Source organism: Tyto alba, unplaced genomic scaffold, assembly GCF_018691265.1.
Source record: "Tyto alba isolate M040663 unplaced genomic scaffold, T.alba_DEE_v4.0 Super-Scaffold_39, whole genome shotgun sequence".
Lineage (NCBI taxonomy): Eukaryota > Metazoa > Chordata > Aves > Strigiformes > Tytonidae > Tyto > Tyto alba.
Genome location: NW_024881314.1, coordinates 4,100,975 through 4,117,739, shown reverse-complemented (window position 1 = coordinate 4,117,739; position 16,765 = coordinate 4,100,975). Strand labels below are relative to the sequence as shown.

The 16,765-nt window shown below is 35.7% G+C and overlaps 1 protein-coding gene across 14 annotated transcripts in view; it reads right to left on the bottom strand.

Moving 5' to 3' along the window:
* BPTF (bromodomain PHD finger transcription factor) overlaps positions 1-16,765 on the bottom strand; it is a 58,481-nt gene that overhangs the window by 17,541 nt on the left and 24,175 nt on the right. For 8 of the 14 annotated variants that reach the window (XM_033002516.2, XM_033002525.2, XM_033002522.2 and 5 more), the window contains 17 exons: positions 15,100-15,273; positions 14,799-14,974; positions 13,255-13,610; positions 12,838-12,969; positions 12,157-12,286; positions 11,263-11,398; positions 10,015-10,236; positions 7,299-9,711; positions 6,985-7,109; positions 6,617-6,745; positions 6,172-6,322; positions 5,285-5,408; positions 3,541-3,793; positions 2,959-3,120; positions 1,840-1,988; positions 1,375-1,498; positions 655-878 (listed from right to left, as the gene is read on the bottom strand). In XM_033002516.2, the coding sequence (XP_032858407.2) occupies positions 655-878; positions 1,375-1,498; positions 1,840-1,988; positions 2,959-3,120; positions 3,541-3,793; positions 5,285-5,408; positions 6,172-6,322; positions 6,617-6,745; positions 6,985-7,109; positions 7,299-9,711; positions 10,015-10,236; positions 11,263-11,398; positions 12,157-12,286; positions 12,838-12,969; positions 13,255-13,610; positions 14,799-14,974; positions 15,100-15,273 (5,180 nt within the window). The remainder of the gene's footprint in view (positions 1-654; positions 879-1,374; positions 1,499-1,839; positions 1,989-2,958; positions 3,121-3,540; positions 3,794-5,284; positions 5,409-6,171; positions 6,323-6,616; positions 6,746-6,984; positions 7,110-7,298; positions 9,712-10,014; positions 10,237-11,262; positions 11,399-12,156; positions 12,287-12,837; positions 12,970-13,254; positions 13,611-14,798; positions 14,975-15,099; positions 15,274-16,765) is intronic. The other 6 variants (XM_033002524.2, XM_033002527.2, XM_033002515.2 and 3 more) reach the window with 5 other exon arrangements.

Here is a 16,765-nt window from a genome sequence, read left to right as displayed (position 1 = left end):
TTCCCTACAAAAATCCTTCTGAGTCTTTTGCTGTGGAAATTAATTCTCTGGGTCTTGTTCCACACATAAAAATCTTATCTGGCAACAAGCAGCCTGTACATTACAATAATTTATATGTTTTACTTATAATTTGAAGAATAGGTATTGTGGTAACTCACAGAAGTCTATTTTTACCCTAGGCTTGTCTCAAAACTTGTGTTTTGCCCAGAGACCTTTATGATCTGAGCAGAACTTTTTCCTCCTCCAGTTCCAGATACTGTTATTTTTCTTCTGAGGGTCTGGATAACATGAATGAAAACTACATCTTCACACAAACTCAAAAGACAAGGAATGAACATTACGCTCTAAAGGTCTACAGAATAGTCCATACAAGATAATTATGTCCCTTGCTGCTATTAATGTGAAGAATTTTTTCTATACGGCTAAACTTTCCCGATGCTAGTTACTTTACAGGTGAATACAACAGGAATAAACACTTAAAACCTTACATATACTACTTAGGCTTCTTTCAGTTGGTAATTATGCTATCAGCCATCCTAAATGAAGGCAGAAATACAAGTTTATGAGCAGATACACTACAATGCTGAAATCCGAAGTGGTAATAAGATGCATTTTAAGTATTAGGCCTTTTCCATGCCCAGAGGAGTATTTTACCTGTCCTTGTGTTAGCTGCGTGAGTTGGGCCATGGTAAGTTTGACTTGTCCCTGCTGAGGGCGAGGGGGCTGTGACGTGGTTTGTGGCTGTATTTGCTGAGGTGGTGTTCCAGGACTTGTGACAGTCTTCTGTCCAGTACTGGAAGAAGCTGTGCTGGTACTAGAAACTGCTGTTGAGACAGGCTGACCCCTGATTATCTGAGTCACCACTTGCTGTGTCTGACCTGTAAGAGAATAATTCGTGGTAAGAAACACATTTCCAAAATTTTAACCATTAGCACAGCAATCCTCCAAGTCACAACAACTTGGAATAGTGTGTAATCAGACAAGTGAAGCAAACACTGCAGTTTGCACATATATTTTCTTCACAAACCATTTGGTCTGCGTGGTTGACTGAAAAATGTCTGCAAAATGCTTTCTATTGAATTTACATACTTACAGAGTACTTTCAAACACTTAGCTTGCCTTTAAGAGAAGGGAAAAAAATTCTGAAAGTCTTTCTCAACGCACAATTATTCTAAACTTTATTGTCAAATGAATGGACTTAAACACACAGACAAAGCCTACAACTAACATATTCAAAAGCCAGAAAAGGCACTTGTTAGAAGTCAAGCATCAAAATGAGGTATTTTTGCATTGAGACATATAATATAGAAAGTAGTTATGAAGAAACAAACCATGGATTTCACACTGGAAGTTTAAATATTAAAATGAACCTACTGGCTGGAAGAATACCTTGTTGCACCACTACAGGTGTTCGAATGATGGTCTTTCCAAGCGTTGACTGCTGAAGTGGTGTCCGTATTACTGTCATACCAGGGCGGAGTGGTGTCCCCTGCACTACCTACATACACCAAAATGGAGAGCATATGTAAACTTGTGAAAAAAGCTGCTGGGATATACCCTGAAGTTTTTTGGTTTATTTTTCAAATACAGTAAGAAATTACAAGATGCAAGGAGATCCGCTATTTTTTCACCTATGCCCACGCAGGCTTACCAAGTATTAATTTTTCCAATTGGAGAATTGTTATACCTCTTTGGAAAAAAGGATCCATAAATACTATTGCTGAGATGAGCCGAAGCCATTGGAAAGTGACTAGATAGAACTTTTAATATCTGCCAATAACTTTAAATATATGCACCCACATTTTTTTGCATTAAATAGTCATCAGAAAAACATCTTACTTGCGAAGTGCTTGTTGTTCCTAATGTTGCTGTGGTATTTGGCCTAATGGTTACAGTTGCTGTCCTTGGCTGGAATGAAGTAAATGTTTGACTTGCACCTGTAGTTGATGGAATGATACCCAATACCTTTTGCTGAACTTGCACAACACCTAATTAAAGAAAAATAGAGAATTCATTAATGACAACTGCCAGCAAAAGAAGTAAATGCAACGCCAGGGTGGCATTTAGAAATCAGTCTCCAGGTTTCTAGTACACCTTTGATTCTTTCAACATTTCTTGGGAGAGCCTTTGTCATATTGTAGAAAGAAGCAGCATTATACTTTGTCAATAGTCGAACTACATTTTAAGTTAAGAAATAGGTATTTCAGAAAAGATTAAGGAAAGAGTGAATCTTCACAAAGATCAGTTTGATGGTAACTGCAAATAAGTCCCTGCATTGACACGGTGCCACAAATTAGTATTATACAACCATTAAAAGCTATAATCTGATTAATTTAAAATGTAGGAGAACACTTTCAACACCTTTCATCTACAAGCTTGCGATGTTGAAGAAAATGGGTAATGCTTTTCCTGTCATCTAAGACATTTCAATACAAAACTAGTAGCCTTCATGATTTCCTCAGATGCTAAGTATAATGGAGACAGAGAATTGAGCTTTTCTGTTCAATATACATCCACAAAATATTAAAATATCAAGATATTAAGTCCTCTTAAGGTAAGAAGAAAATTCACTAATCTTAGTTTGAAGCCAAACTCTTGCTCATCAGTGAAGAGCAGATGTATGCATTAATAACTAAGAACAACAGCTTTTTTTGGTGAAGAAAGTTGTTTTGTTGGTGTAGAATTTAGATAATGCAAAAAAAAAAAGCATGCTTCATTCCACATTGTTAAAAATAAAGCTTCTAATTTTGCGCTATGAAATGCAGAATAATTTACAGGCAAAAAACCTGCATTTTTCCCCTACAGACACAAATATGCAATACAGGGGGAACAAGCTCTAGAAACTTGTATATTTTTTTCCCCCTTCAAGTCACAGTTCAGTTTACTGGGAAAATAGTGTCAATGAAGAATTAATCAGCAAGATGGAATACATTTTTAATTCAGTTCCCTTTCCCCTACCTCCTTGAGTTGATGGCACATTGACGGCAACAATCTTGCTGTTTGCAGGGAGTGGCAGCTTAGTTATCACTTTCCCTGCCATCGTTACTGGACTGCCTGAGATCTGGAAGGTCTGCCCTGTGCTGGCAATGGTTGTGGCTGAAGTGGCAGCTGTGCTAGTGGCTATTGAGGTACACAGAACAGTCAGTTTTAGAGCAGAATAATTAGTCAATGAAATGACTATTTTCAAGTATGAAACAGCAAACTACAGGATTATCTTTACAATCATTTTTGAATGCATCATATTTTCTTTGGTAAAGATTCTTTTTTGGAAACAGTATGTTACAGTGTAGAATGCTTTCATTATCAATGATTACTAATACAATAACTGTCAGTAATAAATGAGACAGGTCAGAAATAAGACTACCTACCAAGTCTGAATAAAGAAAAATTAGACAGGTATTATCTCAGAAATGTCCTGCTGATTTAGCAAGTGAGTTAAGAGCAAAGAAATGTAATAATGCTATATATTCTGGAGAAGATGTGGGTGTTGTATATAGGATGAACTCCAACACGTTCTTACCATGATAAATGGCTACTTACCTGTTGAAGATTGGCCTTGTTTAACCCAAGTAGCAAAAGTCTGATGGAAATTCTTGTTCTGTTGGAATGTTACTGTAGCTGGAGAACCCACTTTTGTAGTAAGTACTACTTTGGTTCCAGTGGGGACTGGGCCTGCCAAAGGGCCTACCACAACTTTCTGTGGCGTTGAGACAGTAGTTGCAGTGCTGCTGGCTGTAGTGACTGTGGGGGCCACGCCTGCTGCAGGTATCTGCTTCTGCTGTTCCAGCCGTTTCTACAGGATTTAGAAAAAAATTGAACAAAGGGATAATTAGCATTTTCAGATTTTGTAAAATAAATGCTGTCTCTTCCCAGTACAAAAAAAATAAAGGACTCTGGTAGGATTTCAGTTCCAGCTGTAAAGGACTGAAGAATAAGCTGCTGCACACACTAGCGTGAGACTCCTTGATTTGCAGAACTGCAACTCTGCTTATAGTACACAGCCAGAAATTTTCATTTATAGCATCTTAAAAATCCTCAGTTTATGTTAATCTCTCTGCATATTTTACTTTACAGAAACTTCATTAATTAGCCTTAATCTGAAAGGTTAAAAACTTCAACAAATATGCATCTATATTTGGCTCTGACCATGTGCATACAAGCTGCATTTGTGTCAGTAAGTGGTACATCATCAACACAGATTTTATTACTAGCATTGCTACATTTAGAGCTGCCTGCACTGAGATCCTGCCAGTTACAGAAAAAAAAATAGAGACTGCATGATTCTACTTTACTATTAGGAAAGTAATTCTAAAAATTATTCTTTTAACTGTAAATCCTGTTTGCAGCCTCCTTAAAAAAATTCAAAAAACATAAAATCCCTTACCTTACCTAGCAACCTTCTGTGCTGTAACTGTCAAGAAGGTGCATTAAATTTAGGGAGCCACTTTGCGAAGGGGTAGTATCAGTAAACTCTTAAAATTCCAACCAATATAAAATTCCTCTCTACATCACTGGAATTATCTCTGTATTTATTAATTTAAATTTCCGTGTTTGGTTAGCATTATACTGCAGTAATGCCCATGAATCGGAAACACTCATTCACTATTAACAAATTTTCTTCAGGAAAGATGAAATGAAAATGGAGTAAGTTGGAAAAAAAACACAATTCTTAATAATGTATGTGAAATACCAACATGGCATTGGGTTTCCTAATTTTAATTGCACACATTTATATATATATATATATACACACACACATATACATATACACAAACTTATATCTATACATACATATCTCTATATATTTATATAAAATTATCAATGGGCTTAATTTAGGAAACTTAAGATAGCATAAAATCAAAAGATTTGATTTGATTGAAGCGTGAAGAACAAATGCTGTTGTATTCCCAAGTCAGCTATATACCAAGGCAGCTTTCCATTACACTGTAGAACACTGCTGACCTTACCGAGAGATTGGTGCTTCTCAGCCTTCTTTTAAAATGGAAACAAACTAAACCTTTTCCAAGTGTTATAAATTAGGTAAAACCCTCCCCCTCCCAAACCAACCAGGCAATCCAAAACAAATCTTTGTCTTAACCCCATTTTAAAATAACAAATGTACAACAGTTGGAGCAGCATTATTTGACGGCTTAGTTTGTACAAGAAGTGGAAACTATTTGAGAAATGGTGTAAAATAGGGATATACTTTGTTTCCCATATTCTAATGCATGTGTATTATCAGTGCATAGTTGCTGACAGGTGGGACTACCAATAGCTCCCCCACCTGCTGGGCAGCCAATCGTTGGTGTTTTAGTTGAGCCTCCAATTGGGCCTTGAATTCCTCTGCCTTCTTCTGTTCACTAACCTTAGCCTGTTGTTCAACTGCCTGTGCCTTTTCCTTCTCCACCCTGCCAACGACACAACCAAAAGTAAGTTATACCATCACAAAATCCAACCACCAAACTGGATTTCATTTTTTCCAGTTCAATTGCTGTTATAAGAACAAATCACAAGACTGAAAATCACTGAAAAACTGGTCATGGCTTTAAAAAGTATTTTGAAATTAACTACTGAATTTGCATGCAACATCCCTGAAATACTCTGATGCTAAATTACTGGAACACCTTAAAGGAAACTATTAATCAAAACTGGAATTTATAATTACACCTGATTTAAAACAATTCTTTGCAAGAGACTCAAATATGTTGTTCTACCTCTAAGCATGCAATACTGGAAATACTTATTTTATGACTTGAATATTCTCAGGCTGAATTTACCTTTACTTTACTTAGACACATTCATTTTCTTTGTATTACATAAGTATTTAAACACATACTGTTTAAAGTCATGCCAAAAGCCTTTCCATGCATTTTAGTAATAGCCTTTTAGCATGTAACACTGATTAGTTCATAAGCACGGAAAAATCAATCTAATATTAGTTCTAACAAATCTGTAAGGTCTATGTAAATTATTTTTAGTACCAGCAAATACTTTAGCTTTACATATTTAAGCTTGACTGTCAAGATCAAAAGGCACAGTGAAAATGCAACACAGATCTTCTTTTACTGATTGTAGCTACCAAGCTTGTGTTCTCGAGTAGGAACTTGCACTTAACACGCACGCACACAAATTAAAACTGTTTTCCTTACAAGCTCATTTGAGTTTGTTTACCTTTCAGCAAATGCCCTGATCTCCCATAGTTCCAATTCCTCCTCTGCTACCCAACTTTCAATTATAACAGGGCCTGTTTGCTTGGGTGTTTCTGGCCTTTTTGGCCGTAGTGCACTTGATCGCAGTCCCTTCCTCTGCGGTGTTGGAGTTTCTTTAAAGAACAGTCAAAATACACACATTAAGCTCAATCATAAAACAAAATTCAAGAGCAAACCAAGATTCAGTGTCTCTTTCAATCTCACTTTATAAACAGGAAGGCCTTTCAGCTTCAGATAAATCACATCAGTTTGTTAAATGTGTCATTTGTCTGAAATAGGTGAATGAATAGTTCATGTCAAGCTGTATTTGCTCCCTTGATGGTCTGAATTAACAAAGATCCAGTTACATTAATTTTTGTAGGAACTTATGGGAAGGGGAAAAAAAAAAAAAATATAAACAAAAATACCTTTCGGAGCCTCTGGTACACCGATGGGACAAATAATTTTTCTTATACAGTACTCTGACCGGATTCCATATGGACCAACATCTCTTCGCTTGATTATTTCTGTTGTTGTAATTTCAGTTTCAGATGTTTCTACAACAAATGAGTCCAAATACATTAATAACGGAAAACAAATAAAAGCTAAATCTCCAATCAACCCAATATACTCAAGGTAGAGAAACAGCATTTAGTACAAACTGTTGATTAAAAAAAATTCAAAATGCCATAGCTAACATCAAGCCTTTACAGAAATGCTTGGAATTAGTGTAATACTCAAAATTAACAGAAAGATCTTTTGCATTAAGGAACCCAGAAATTTGAAGTAATAATACCTGTACGTGTAGTTCCTCCCCCAGGTGGAGCTTTTGCTGCCATATCATCCCATTTGAGACATGCCCACAATAACCGCAGCATGAGGCTCACTCCAGCCAATGATTTTACTGTCTGAAGTCGGTACCTAAAAATAAAGTATTAATTATACTTTAAAATATGAGTGTACTTAAAATACCTAACCAAACTAACGGGACAAAGGTTTTCCATTCTACCTTTATTGAACAATATAGTAAATTACTGAATACTAAATAGCAAAATTTGCATTAAATTAATTTCATCGCATCCTTAACTTCTCCTCAAAAATGTTATTTACCTCCAAGTGATCCCAAAAGTTGGCCTTGGGGATGGATATGGCCAGATATCCAAGGCAGGCTTTGCATTGTAATTGAAATAAGGAACTTCTCTGATCCCTCCTTTTCTGGCCAGCTTTTTTAAGTCATCATTGGGTAAAACAAATATGCTTTTTTTACTGCTCTTGGTAACAAATTTTCTGTAAGATGGTAAGGCAGTTCCAGAACGAGTTTTTTTGGGTCTTGAAAATTTCATTAACTTCACTTTGTCTTTTGTAGAATATTCTTTGCTGACAGTCATGGAAGTCACCAATGTGCCTTCTGGGGTGGTCAGTGAGTCGGTTACTGTTGTTGTAACCACTGTTTTACTATGCTCTTGTACAGAAATGACATCAACGTTACTGTCTGTAGCTGGAGTGGTAAGCTTAGTTACAGTAGTAGTGGTAGTTACAGTGGATATGGCACAATTTTCAGTAGATGATACTACTGTTGTTTTTTCATCATCAGAAGCTACAGTCTCTGCAACTTTAAACACAGTTTTGGATTCTGTGGACACAGTTGATGTTGTGGTAGTTACTTCAGTAATAACGGTTTTTATTTTACTTTCTCCATTAATATTTTCAGTTTTACATGTCTGTACACCATTCTGATCAGGAAAGTCACTACTCAAGCTAGATTCCTCACATGAGGTTACAGGTGACGGAGCAACTTTCTTATCCTCAGTTGCTTCAGTTTCCATAGATTCTGTTTCACTATTCAGGTTATTTTCTTTACAGACAGTATGCGTTGGCGTGGAAGCAGTGCCGACAAAGGCAGATCTCTCATGGTAAAGCTGTTTTTCTTCAGTCTTCTGCACATACTTGGGAACTTCATCTGGTGGCTGAAGACCCTCTCCAGACTCAAACCCAGGTGAACTCTGCAGATGTGACTTAGGATCCACATTATTTTTGTCCTTTGTGTCCTCAATCATGATGTCACCATTCATGAATGGTTTTACTGAAGATTCCTTATAAGTCAATGGTTTTATTTCATGTTCCGGAATGGATTTATTAATATTATTAAGTTTTGGTTCAGTATCACCCCCTGCCTTAGTTTCACAGGTATCTTTAACTAAACAGTCATCATTTGATAATATTTTAATGTCATTGTCTTTTCCATTCATTTGAAATGCTGATTTTTCTTTTTCTAAGTCTTTTTCGGTTTCTTCATCTTTGTTATTCTTTTTGTCAGTAACACTATTTTGATTTGTCTGATCAAGATACTTACTTATGGTATGTGTATCCACTTTCAGTTCCTGACCTTTCTTTTGACCATTAGCCTCATTTAGTTTAGAGTTCAAGAAATCCTCATCAACTTCTGCCCCATCCATGTGTTCCAGGGTTTGACTTTCAAGGTTTCTTTCAGAAATTAGCTCTGTTTTAAATGGTTCTAGATCTTTACTAATTGATTTTTGGTGAAATATAATCTTGTTTTCAGCTTTACTTTCAGTCTTTCCTAGAGCAATTTCTTCCTCCATTTCACTTTCTTGAGAGGATGTTGGTTCAATATGGCTTTTTATCATACAATTGTTTTCTAGGTCTTTGCTCTGCTGTTCAGAATTCCCTTCTGAATCTGTTTTTTCAAGAATGGCCAGAGAATCTTTTCTACAGCTTTTCTCAGTTACCACTGGTTCTGAGTTTCCATGTTCACGCTGAGATACTCTGGTAATAGGTAGTTTCTGTTTTGAAGGTTTTTCACTTGTTTCTGTAACATCCGATTTGATTCTACCTTCTGAATTAGTTTGTTTCAAGCCATCCACAGAGGAACTCTCGGACTCTCCAAGAGCCTCTTGTCCTTGACACTTATCAGCAGTCACAGGTTCAGGGTTGTTTTCTTTACTATCATTCTGAATGGAGCTTTCACCTTCAGAGGATTGAGGTGAGCCTTCATCCAGTAGCTGGCCTTCTCCTTTTGACAGCCTGTTTGTCAAAGGCAGAGAGCGTTCATCTAGCTCACCAGTTTTAGCGACTGGCAAGCAGTCCTGTTCTGCATCTTCATTTTGAGTCTTATCTGAAATATAGGTTTGGTCTTGGGAGGACAGGTCAAACTGGCTTCCTTCTTTTACTTTTCTCATTTGTAGCCCATCTATGTTTTTCTGGGGGCTTACCGATTGAATGCCTACAGTTTTAGCACTAGCCTCCAGTCTCATCCTTTCTAGACGTTGTTTTTCTTCCAGTGTAAACTGTTTTATTCGCCTCTCAAGTAGTCCATCTAATTTTGATGATTTTACCTTCCTTTTGTAGCAAGTCCTTAAATGAAATCCCTCACTGACATTGATTATATCCAGCTTACAATGACTATCCTCATCTTTTATGGGGGATTCAATTTTCACATCATCTACATCCATAGGTTCTTCCTTGATGACTTTACCATTTTCACCATCAATTTCTTTTTCCACTGTGAAGAAGAAATAACTCTGAGTCAGTAAGCTCCCCTAACAATGAATGCCAAGCTATATTTTAACATTAAGTACTAAGAAATAAATGGACCTTTTATCATATTAATAGATTTCAAGGAAAAGGGAACAAAAACTTCAGACACTACTACAAGGGATAATAAGCAATCATTTAACTGAGACATTTTAAATGTCTTGACAAAACCTGTTACACAGTTTTTCAATAGTTACTTCTGAGGTCCTAGGCTTTTACATATGCAATGTGGTAATGAATAGCTAGTTTTACAGTAACTTAGGTATATCACCTTTGTCTTTTGCATGATCTAATTTTTCAGAAATTGTATCAACTTCTACTTTTTCTTCACGTGACTTTTCTTCTTTCACTTGTACTTTCTCCAAGGTTTCTGAAACATCTGCTTTGTCTTTTGCTTGCAGATCCTGAGAATCCTTTGTTCTATCTTTCTCTATTTTTACCTTAATAGGACCTTTTCGTTTATCCAAGTTGCATTTTTCATCTTCGCTCTTAGCTATTAACAAATTAAATGGTTTCAATTATTCAGAATATTTTTTATACTCTGCTATATTTTAATGTATGTTAATTTACCTCTCAAATCATTCAAACATCATTACTGAAATTTAGAAGCAGAATTAACTATGCAATGGTAACATCACAGAGTAAGCTTAGTGCAATACTGAATAAAAATACCACTTTCTGAAAAGCCTACCCTACTAAGAACGTATTAATTCAGACTCTGAAAATTCAAAAATAATTTTTAATAATTTTGATTTCTACAGTTAAGACAGAATGGACATTAGTATTCAAATGACTTTGTGCTTAACACTGTAGTGGCTATTAATTGCAATACAGGAAGCAAAATAAATCTAATTTAACAATCCTATAGACAACACTAAAAGCAGCAGCACCCATTTTGTGTTTGATCCAGTTAAATGCAACAGGGAAAGTATTACATTAATATGTGAGGAAAGAAATAATTTTGGTATGTAATATATCATGGGCCACCATTTTCTAAATTTTAAAAGGAAACTCAAGATTAAGTTCATTATAAATACAACTCAATACAGTTCAGGATGCATCCTGAAACTCAGCTGTGCAAAATTTTTCTTTTTAAATATAAATCCTTAGAAAAAGTAAGCGAGAAGGTGTGTTCTGAATTTTCTACAGAAATAAATTTCTTTCCACTTATAAAACTACTGTTCCCAAATAAAATTGGTTAGTATCTTCTGCGAACATGTGGGGGGAGGATGTATATATACACCATTATTTCCTTGTGATTATCTACATAATTTTTATCTGTCTTGACATAAGACTATACAAAACTGTACAAATATTACACACAGCTTCATAACTGAAATAATTTAATGTAGCTAAAAATGTCTATGACAACTGAACTGCTTACACACAAAAGCTTCTCTGGAACACTATTTCTAATGATGTCTACATAAGAAATATCAAATGCAAATAATTAACTGAATAAGCAATAAAAAGCAGTATGTTAGTAATTTAAGAAAACATAAGCAATGCAGACACTTACTTGGTAGCAACTTTCTGTAATTTGCGTTAGTATTTCCAGGCAGTTTGGGCATAAACCTGTGGACATGTGTTTTACTAATCCAGCTCCAGCCACCATATCCTGTTACTCTATATTCCTCTCCTTTTTGCTTCCAAACCTGTTAAATATTTATAAAATAGTAGTTTTAATGGTGTTATTTGCTGCATTATTAAGGTATACATTCATTTAAAAACCTAAGATGATTTTTACAAAAACTTTCATTTACAGACTTTTTCAAGCAAGTTGGTGTATTTGTGAAATAACATACTACCTAAAATTAAAGATATATCTGCTGATAATTGATTTTATCATAGTAACATCTAAAAACTGTATTTATTTAATGTAACAGTGACTATCTACCTAAAAGCTGAAAGATTATACAAATTTTTGAATTAACATGTATGTTTGTTATAACGAATTTAGAGCAAAGAACCACTCCAACGAAAGTATATAATATCTACTCTAGGAGACCATAAAGAGGTTTCTATAGTAGTTCCCATCACATTATATAACCTTCCAAAGTAAAGGAAGGTAGGCTTGATTTTTTGGGGGGGTGGGGCATGGAGATGGGAACACTGGACAAGGACAGACATACAGACAAGATTCCAATAACCACCCAGAGCTCTTCCACTATAAAAGGTTGCATTTTGAAGACAAACATCTGTCAACTCAGGCAGTGTCACTAAGACCATAATACATGTCAAATTTAGTTCAGACCAAGACTATGTGCTTGAATACATAGGCATGGATCCTACTCCAATGGCAGGGAGTAATGCAATGATATGAAAATTTTAACTTTAAAATGAAAAAACAGAAAAGAGTAAAAAAAAAATCAACAATTTTGCATCTTGTTTTTCACACAAAAGAAAACTTTACCTGGTGTTTGACAGGAAATGTGTATTTCACCCATGTAGCTTGCTGCATTGTTTCTTCTTCTTCTTGTTTTCTCTCTTTTTTTTTCACTTTCTCCTTTTCTTCTCTTTCTATTGCTGTCATTCTGCGTAATCTAATACATATAGATTTAAGTGCATTTAAAAACAGGATCTTGTAAGCAAATATAAGCAGTCAAACAACAGCAGATAATACCCCTTTGAATAATTCTAAATACTTGAAGTTAAAATGAATGCCCAGTATCAGGTTGTATGTATAACTTGCAATAGGAACACCACTTTTTTTGGCTATTCCAGTAAGACAAACATAGCTGCCTGCAACTGTGTCTAACATCAGACACATCTTGTTTCTCCTTCTATGACACAATGAGAGACAAAAGACAGACTCCACTGAACTGAGGATGTTGAAATTTGCTCTTCTGGTCTCCGAAAGTTTTACCACTTTGAGACTGCAGTCCAGATAAAGAAAACAAACTTGCTTTGCAGGAGCAATGACACTACGAAAATCTTGTCACGTATTTTCAGTTGAGAAATTTTCAGTTTTTTCTGGTTGAGAAAAAACACTTCCAAGCGCTGAATGACCGACTAAATTTAAAAACAATTCTTACAGGCTTAAAAGAACCAGTAATTGTAAAATGGATTTATCTTATTTTTATGTTTATTTTACCTAGTGTGCCCCAACGATTCCCGCCAGATTGGCAGCATGACAACTGGTTTAATTGCACATTCCAATATAGCCAGAGCTAGTGCAAATTCTCTAGGTTTGCTGCACATCTGAACAGCCTTAATCCAGTTAGACCTAAAGTGGAAAAAAAATAAAAACCTGAAACATATACATGCACTAAAAACAGCATGCTGTGTTAATAAGATTTAATGGTAGGATAAAATCTCCCACATTTTAACACTTTACTCTTAGCCATCCATCAGAAAACATATACACATTATCTTGTATTTTATTGTACTGAAGCACAGTGCTTGGAAATCACGGATTTGAAAAAATAAACACCATTGCTTATTAATACTATTAGCAAAAAAACCCAAACATGTAAAACAAGAGAATATATAGTTTAATTTATTAATTTACCTGTGGGAAGCCCAGTTAGGGTGAAGGAATGATGCCGGGATATTGTTTTCTAGCTGAATAATAGTTAGCCTCAAAGTGGATATGGTAAGAACTTTGGACCCATGTACAGACCCATTCCATTTGAACTCTCCAGCAGGAGTCAGACAGAATTTATGCGAGAGATGTCGTCTCTTATCATGGTCCTCCCTGTGCTGGTGCTTGTTCAATGCGAATGAATTAGTGGCATATTGATTATGATAAACACGATACTTCCCCTCTTGCCCTAATTTGAAGTAATTGTTGATATTTCCTTTCATCACAACTTCCTTCTTTGTGTTCATTCGGGAGACTTCACCTTGAGAGTTGACCACCAGAACCTTGTGAAAGAATGATTATAAAGAATCACTTATGTTTCAAATATTTCTATTTACTTATTTATGATTTAGGCTTCGACTGTCTATACATAAAATAATAAAAATACCCTGCATCATTTTCTAGAAGCAAATAACTGTTTATCTCATACACTAAATATCAGTAAATATACTCCATCACTGACTGTATACAGAGTTAGGATATTCCCAGAGATCAACTTTAACATTAAATAAACCTCCATCCAGGCTCCTCAGGAAGTCAAATAGGAACCTGTTTTGCTGCTCTGAATTATGCCTATTGAGGGAGACAGCTTTGGGAAAACAGCTTCACTAAACTTAAGTAAGCTTTCTGTGAAATCCCTCCTTGGTAAATCACAGAATTCATACCTGTAGGTAAGTAAACAACTATCTTTGACTTTGAAAACATAGCATGGATAACATCACTGGTCTAATTACTCATAACTAAGTTCCAAATTTGAGCGGTTTGTGAATAAATATGCTAAAATGCTAACTTACAAGGAAAACCAGTTAAAGTTGAAATTAACACACCAAACAATATGCAGACAACTAACTGTAACAAACTCTTAACATTCAAACAATTCCTGGAGAAACTGGGCTAGTTAACAAAAAAGAAAAAAAACACCCCAAAGAACCCCCCCAAAAGAACAAACAAAAAAGTAACAAACAACTTATAACCATACAAAAAATTTATACCAATTGGCAGACATTTGAAAGATTTCACTTTTATCTGCATCAAGCAGTGCTACAATTTTGCAACAATTGTCTTTAAATGACCAGACTCTGGCAGCACAGATTTGTTATGAACTGGAAATGTGGCTACTACCTAGCTATTCAAATAATAATCAAACACAAACCACTGAAGTAGGATAAAGTGCATATAACTTATTAGTGGCTCTACAGTAAACAATTCTTTAACTGTTAAAGGAACAGAGGTGCACTGGGTCACTATCATACCACTCTGTAGACAGCAACTAAGAGAGCAAGAGCAAAGGAGAAAGAAGAAAAAGTTCTTCCTGTGATACTACAGTTTCACCATTTGCTAATTTATTATTACTGCTTTTATTTTTAAGTACCTCCATAGTCTGCCAAAATCACTTTTTTATTTTTAAAAAGATTATCAGTTTTATGAAACAGTTTTCATGCTACTTTAAGTTTTCCAAGATGTGCACAAACCTCTCTGCCTTCTTTATACAACTTATTTGCTTCGTGTGCTGCAGCAGCAACCTGCTGGCTTTTCATCTGGCTCAACTTGCTATCTGGATTTCGTAATCTTGTGAGCATTCGCGTCGAACCTGGGGTGCCTCTTCCTGCGCCTGGAGAATCACTTCTTTCGCCATTAGATTTCTCGCCTGTCCAGAAAAAAAAGGCTTTTAATACAAACTTTAAAATTTTAGGTTTTCTATTGATGTATGGGAGTTATAAAGTAAAAAGAAAAGATGCATAAAATGAAAGGTAGAGACACTATTATTATTACCTATGTCCTCTGATGTCTGGGATCCCCTCTCTGCGTTTTCAGCATCATCAGGTGTCTTAATGGAGTCATTCTGCCCAGAGCCCAACTCACTACCGTTGCTGTTTTCAACATCTGACTGTAGAGGTGCAGCAGACGCACTGCTGCTGTTGCTAGGGATCATCTGACCAGTTTCTTCTACAAAAGAACAACTTCATTTTTAGTTTTTCTTTTAAACTGGATCAATGCAAATTTTTCTAGTTTTAAATTTTTCATCAAAAAAGTCAGATGAACATCTTTTGCTGTAGTGGAAAGAAATATCCATAAAATATTAATTCCCTCCAGAGCACTGTATCCATGTAAGTATTTTTTTGTTCTGTTTCAAGCAGTTTCAACTTTTACAGTTCTGAAGAACTGAAATTCATACTTGGATGAAATATGAATATATTTTAAATACAAGACTTTTTTTTTTTTCTATAGATGCGCACATAGAGAACCCTCTCCTGAGACTTTGTTTTGCTTTCCGAATGCAGATTTCATGAAATTTCCTCCTCCTGCAGCTTCTATGATTTTATCTATTTTGATTTGCTTGTGCTTTAGCTGTTCCTCAAAGCATACACCTTTCAGTTTCCCTCCAGTTTTCCACCAAGTCTTTGACTGTCTCTTCTTCAGCACATTATTTCTGAGGAATCCCACAGATTTCAGCTCAACTGGCACCACTCTATCTAAACTCCTCTGCAAACTTAAAATGTCAGTCTCTTTCTTACTGTCTGATGGGTCTAGATGTTGCTTCAAGCTCAGTAAGACAAATGGGTTCTCGGTCCTCAGTTGTCCTTGTTACTGTCTGTCTTGACAGCTGGGGATGTTACTGCCACCTCACTTGCTGCTGAGGTGTGCTGCCTGAGTATGACATATCGAATAAAGCATCAGTCTAGCTACCTAGAAATAAAACATGCCAGCTTCCCAGTAAGAACAAGCCACTGTCCCTCAAAACAGCTATGTCTTCTTGATTTTGCGCAGAAGAGACACACCTTAGCTATTTCAAAAACACAAAATTTTTCCGTTTCTAGAATTCTTCCAAAACATCAGGGATTCTGTTGACAAGAAAAGTAGCAGAAAAATACCTCCTTTTTGTGAACTATTCACTTCTAGCAGAAAGACGATTAGGCAAATATTCTGGTATTCTTAGATCCCTAATCTGAATGCATTGTGATTTCTGGCTTTGCTAGGTGGGTGACCACAACTGTTTGATCCGTTTCCCTTTTTACTAACAGGAAAAATGGAACCATTTGTGGTGCCTGCTGTTTGGAAGAGAGTGGAAGCACCCAAACTAGACTCTTAATAAGAGACTCATATCCAAATTGCCTTTAACTAGGATGGTGACAGACACATTCTCATCTAGCTTTGCATTTCACTCTTATTTTCCCCCTCTTTGGAGGTAGCTGTCTCACTAATAATGGTTCAGTACCTCTCCCTCCCTCTGAAATGAGTGTCTCAAACTGAAATTTCATAATAGCAACACAAGTATCACTATGAATATAGTGAAACAGACTTGAGGAAGAATCCTCTCCACGCACATGCACTTTCCTACAAAAAAAGCCCACTAATTTAAAAATAGAAGCTTTAGAAAAAGTACATCTGTGAAAGTGTAATAAAGAAATAACATTAAATATACAAGTGAATCTTTAAA